This window comes from Geotrypetes seraphini, chromosome 3, assembly GCF_902459505.1.
Source record: "Geotrypetes seraphini chromosome 3, aGeoSer1.1, whole genome shotgun sequence".
Taxonomy (NCBI): Eukaryota; Metazoa; Chordata; class Amphibia; order Gymnophiona; family Dermophiidae; genus Geotrypetes; species Geotrypetes seraphini.
Genome location: NC_047086.1, coordinates 183,432,017 through 183,436,934, shown reverse-complemented (window position 1 = coordinate 183,436,934; position 4,918 = coordinate 183,432,017). Strand labels below are relative to the sequence as shown.

Sequence of the window (4,918 nt, the reverse complement as noted above, 5' to 3'; positions counted from 1 at the left end):
CTGTTTATTTCAGTATATGATGTATTTTGGGATCATGTTAAATTTGAAATTCTATTTAAAAAAAAGAAACCTGCTCAGAGGAACAAGAGCTCAAATAGCCTGAGCCAAATTTTTTTTTCTCCCTACTTTCCTATAACAATTGTAGTTCTGCTTTTAACCTTATTTGTATTGAACACCTCAATTACTCAATGTGTCACACAATAATTGCTAATTTCATAGGCTATCGCCAAATTGAAACATTCACTTATTATATAGACTATGGAACTCAAGCGTCTGCTGGTATCACCTTCGGAACTAGTCCCGATGTGTAGCCAATTGTCTATTTATTGGATTTATATGAAAATTAAAAAATGTTTTAATTTTTCTTTTTACTCTTTTCTTCTTCTTACTTTTGTGAACTAACTTATGTATGAATACGTGCACAGCAAATATTGCTATATCTCCATATTTAAGTTCTTATCTATTACTTAACTTAAGCGTGACATTTTATGCAGCTGGTATGAAAAGGTCAGAATAAGCTGCACACTCAGTACTTGCTCTGTGGGTTGCACAGTACTTGCTCTGTGGGAAGCTCTAATTTAAAATGTAAAATATCCATTGTTCCATCATGATTCTTATCTTCTTCTCTAGCCAAAACCAAGGGAGTCCTTAGGTTGTCACCCTGCAAGCTATTGAAATTTGGAAATGTGCTCCAAGCAGCGTAACTTCCGCTAGAACCAGTTAAGATCAATCAATAACGCTTCATGCTGAAAACGGATAGTTGGCCGCTCCTCATAAATACTGTACTTTGTTTTAACCTGAACACTTGACTCCTAAAAGCCACCAGCAACGGAGAGATGTAGGTTAACACCAAAAGTAGCAATACAAACAAAGTAGCCTTGGAGCAGACACTAGTTTTATATTTAATCAATTTGGGGTGAGACTAAACCTCATATAAAGCCATTGGGGCATAAATTTCACACCGTGAAAGTAGACTTCAGGATTCACTCCTTCTCCTCAAAGAAGTCTAGGTGAAAAGTACAGTCCTTGTTAAAGTTGTTCAAATCTATTTTTATATTATATTATTATAGAATCTTTTTTATTATATTATTTTTATTATATTATATTATTATAGAATCTTTTCTCCTAAAATGTTCTCTTCTTCACTTTCACTCATACACAAAAACTCAGGGCTAAGAATACTTAAAAAGCTCAATGCTATTTATGCCACGCATGGTCTCCTCTCATTGCTCAGTGGAAGCATCTGCCACCGTTTTACTTAAAGGACCTACAGTTTGTTTGCATTTCTTCTTTGTCGTACTTATTATCCTGAAAGCTTCAAGAAGAGATATCTGCAATATGTGTCTATAAAGTGCAGCACATACCCGGGTAGCACTATACAAATGATAACAAATAATAATAATGCAAGGTATGTCTCCTTGCTATTGTAACTCACTGTATCTGTCTGTCTCCCTGCTTTTGTAGCTCAGTGTGGGTCTGAATTACTATGGCTCTGTCACCCATTCTGTTTCTCTTTTACTCCGTCGCCCAATATGTCTGTCTCCCTTGCCCTCTAGCTCAGTGTGCCTATTTGTCCCTTCTTTTACCCTGTGGCTCACTGTCCCATCTGTGTCTGTCTCTATTGTCCTCCAGCTTACTGTACCTGTCTGTATTTCCTTTCTCCTTTTGCCCTGTGGCTATCTGTCCCGTCTGTACCTATCTTCCTTGCCCTCAAGCTCACTTTGCCTCTCTGATTGTCCCTTCTCCTTTTGCCCTGTGGTTCTCTGTTCCGTCTGTGCCTTTACCTCCTGCCCTCCAGATCAGTCTGTCTATCCCTTCTCCTTTTGCACCGTGGCTCTTCTCCGAATGTGCCTGTTCCCCTGCCCTCCAAATCAGTATGTCTGTCCCTTTTCCTTTTGTAGTCTGGCTCTCTGTTCCATCTATGCCTTTCCCTCCTGCCCTCCAAATCAGTATGTCTGTCCCTTTTCCTTTTGTCCTGTGGCTCTCTGTCCCCCTTGTCCTCTAGCTCAGTGTGTCTGTCTGTCCCATCTCCTTTTGACCTGTAGCTTTCTGTCCCCTTTGCCCTCCAGCTCAGTCTATCTGTCCTCTCTCCTTTTGTCCTGTGGATCTCTGTCCCCTTTGCCCTGTAGTGCACACTGTGTCCTCCCCTCTTCCTTCCCCTCCCCACCCTGATTGATTGATTGTGGAACACCTCAAACTTAAATACTCATATCCTAATTGTGGCCCTCCAATGAAGCTGGCCTTACCAGCGAAACAGGTCCCGTTGGGCTTGGGCTATTATTTAAGATAAGTGTTGGATTATTTCCTATTCACAGTGTATTAGATATTATATTTAAAATTAGGAAATGATATGTTACACATATTGGCCTGGTTCTATAAACGGCGTTCTGACTGTAGGCAGCCAATTGCTGCCTAACCAGCCAATCGGGACTCACATTTTCTAAAAAAAAAAAAAAAAAAACAACCTCCTGAGGCAGGCTACCTACATTGGAGGCACCTCTGGGAGCCTAGGGAAGTACACAAGCCCCCAAGGCTAGGGGTGGGCGTGGCTTGGCCCAGAAGTAGCTTTAGACGGACCTAGGTGGCCGTACGCATCTCCCTAGGTCAGCAGTAGACACATACAATGTAGGCCAGAATTTTGTAAGCAGTCACGGCCGCTGAGCTTATCGTGGCAACGGATCTCCCTGCCACATATGTGTAGTGGCCGCCCATTTCCCTCCCCCCCATATATCGCTGGTAGAAAGGATGCACAATAACTCCTGCTAGAACATATACTCCCAATCACAGCAGGAGGGATGTCCAGTCCCTCCTACCAACACCTACCATGAACCCTCCCCCCCAGAATGATCGCGGCAGGAGAGATGTCCAGTCTCTCCTGCCCGGCATCCCCAAACACACCCCAATGTTCCCTGGCAGGAGAGATGCCCAATCTCTCCTACTGGAACCCCTCCCCCCAATGATCACGGCATGAGAGATGCCCAATTTCTCCTGCTGGACCAACCCCTCCCCCCCACCCCCCGAATGATCAAGGCAGGAGGGATGCCCAGTCCCTCCTGCTGACACAATCAACTCTCCCGTACATCGCCAGTAGTAGGGATGCCTAATCCCTCCTGCTGGAAACCCCTCCTCCCCAAAATAAAGTTTACCCCCACCAGGACACACACGCCCCACCAGGACCCCAGCCAGGATCCCCCCCACCCTAAATTTGATTTGATGGCCGGACAGCTTTTGCCTGCATTCGGCCGGCAGTCCCAATTCCGCTATTAAATCCCTGTGGAAGTCAGAGTGATTACCACAGCAGCATCTGCTACCGTGGTTTAGTAAAAGGAGCCCATTAAGATATGTTGGTATTGACAGTTGATGGACTGTCTGCTATATAACAAAATAATGTTATTTCTGTTACACAGCATTTATATTTCTCTTCCTTTAAATTCCAACAGATCAAGAATATTGAATCAATGGAAACGGAAAACAAGACCTCAGTTGCAGAATTCATTCTCCTGGGATTCTCTGACCATCCTCGCCTGCAGTTCCTCATTTCTGGCACAATTTTCCTGATCTTCCTGATCTCTGTGCTGGGAAACTTCATGTTTTTAATGTTGGTGTGTTCTGACCCTCACCTGCAAAAACCCATGTACTTCTTCCTCAGTAACCTGTCATTTCTAGATATTGGCAACTCCTCTGTCACTCTCTCTACACTGCTGCACAGCCTTATGGCGGGGGAGACACTGATTTCTTTTTCTCAATGTATAGCACAGTTTTACTTCTTTGTTTCTTTCACAGCAACAGAATTTTTCCTTCTTTCTGCCATGGCCTATGACCGATATGTTGCTATCTGTGACCCTTTACGTTACACACTCATCATGAGCAGGAAAACCTGTGTCCTTCTGGCATCTATCTCTTGGATATTTGCATTTCTGAGTATGGTACTCCTGGCATTTTTAATATCTCAGGTCTCTTTCTGCAAGGGAAATGTGATTAACCATTTCTTCTGTGATCTCACAGCATTGATGAAGCTCTCCTGTGGTGACATATTCTACATTGAAACTGTGATATTTACTGAAGGGGTTACTCTAACAATTATTCCTTCCATCCTAACCCTAATATCCTATATCTTCATCATCTCCAGTATCTTGAAAATCCATTCTGCCCAGGGAAGACTTAAAGCCTTCTCCACCTGCTCTTCCCATCTTACTGTCATTTTTCTGTTCTATGGGACTTTATTCTGTACGTACCTGAGACCATCTTCAACATATTCCCCAGGTCAAGATAAACTCTTCTCTCTGTTGTACACAGCTCTGATTCCAATGTTAAACCCCATTATTTATAGCCTGAGAAATCAGGAAGTGAAAAAAGCCCTCACTAAAGTTATTGGTATGAACCACATTAAGGATACCAGTTACCGTTTTCCTGTTGTCTTGCTAGAAATAATCCATTTCTTCAAATGTCATCAAATATGGAAACCTTTAGAAGCTTATTATAATGAATAACCTAGACCCATAGGTACAGTTTGCCTGCTTTGTTGATGGGAGAAGAAGGGCAAGGGGAAGGGAGATCTGATTAAGAACCTAAGAGTTGCCATACAGGGATAAACCAAAAATCTATCAAGTCCAGTGTCCTGTTTCCAACTATGGCCAACACAGGACACAAGTAACTGACAAGATCCCAAAAGAGTAAAATAGATTTTATGCTGCTTAACCCAAGAATAGACAATGGATTTTCCCAAGTCCATCTTAATAACTGTTTGTGAATTTTTGTTTTAGGAACTTATCCAAACCTTTTTTAAACTCTGCTAAGCTAACTGCTTTCACCTCGTTCTTAGAAAATGAGTTCTAGAGTTTAATTACACATTAAGTGAAGAAATATTTTCCCTGGTTTGTTTTAAATCTACCACTTAGTAACTTCATCACATATCCCC

The 4,918-nt window shown here is 42.3% G+C and overlaps 1 protein-coding gene across 1 annotated transcript; it reads left to right on the top strand.

Annotated features, from left to right (window-relative positions):
* The first annotated feature begins 3,458 nt into the window (after positions 1-3,458).
* Positions 3,459-4,490, top strand: LOC117357211 (olfactory receptor 1019-like). The gene has a single exon (XM_033937583.1). It carries the CDS (start codon positions 3,459-3,461, stop codon positions 4,488-4,490), a length of 1,032 nt encoding a protein of 343 aa, XP_033793474.1.
* The last annotated feature ends 428 nt before the right edge of the window (positions 4,491-4,918 follow it).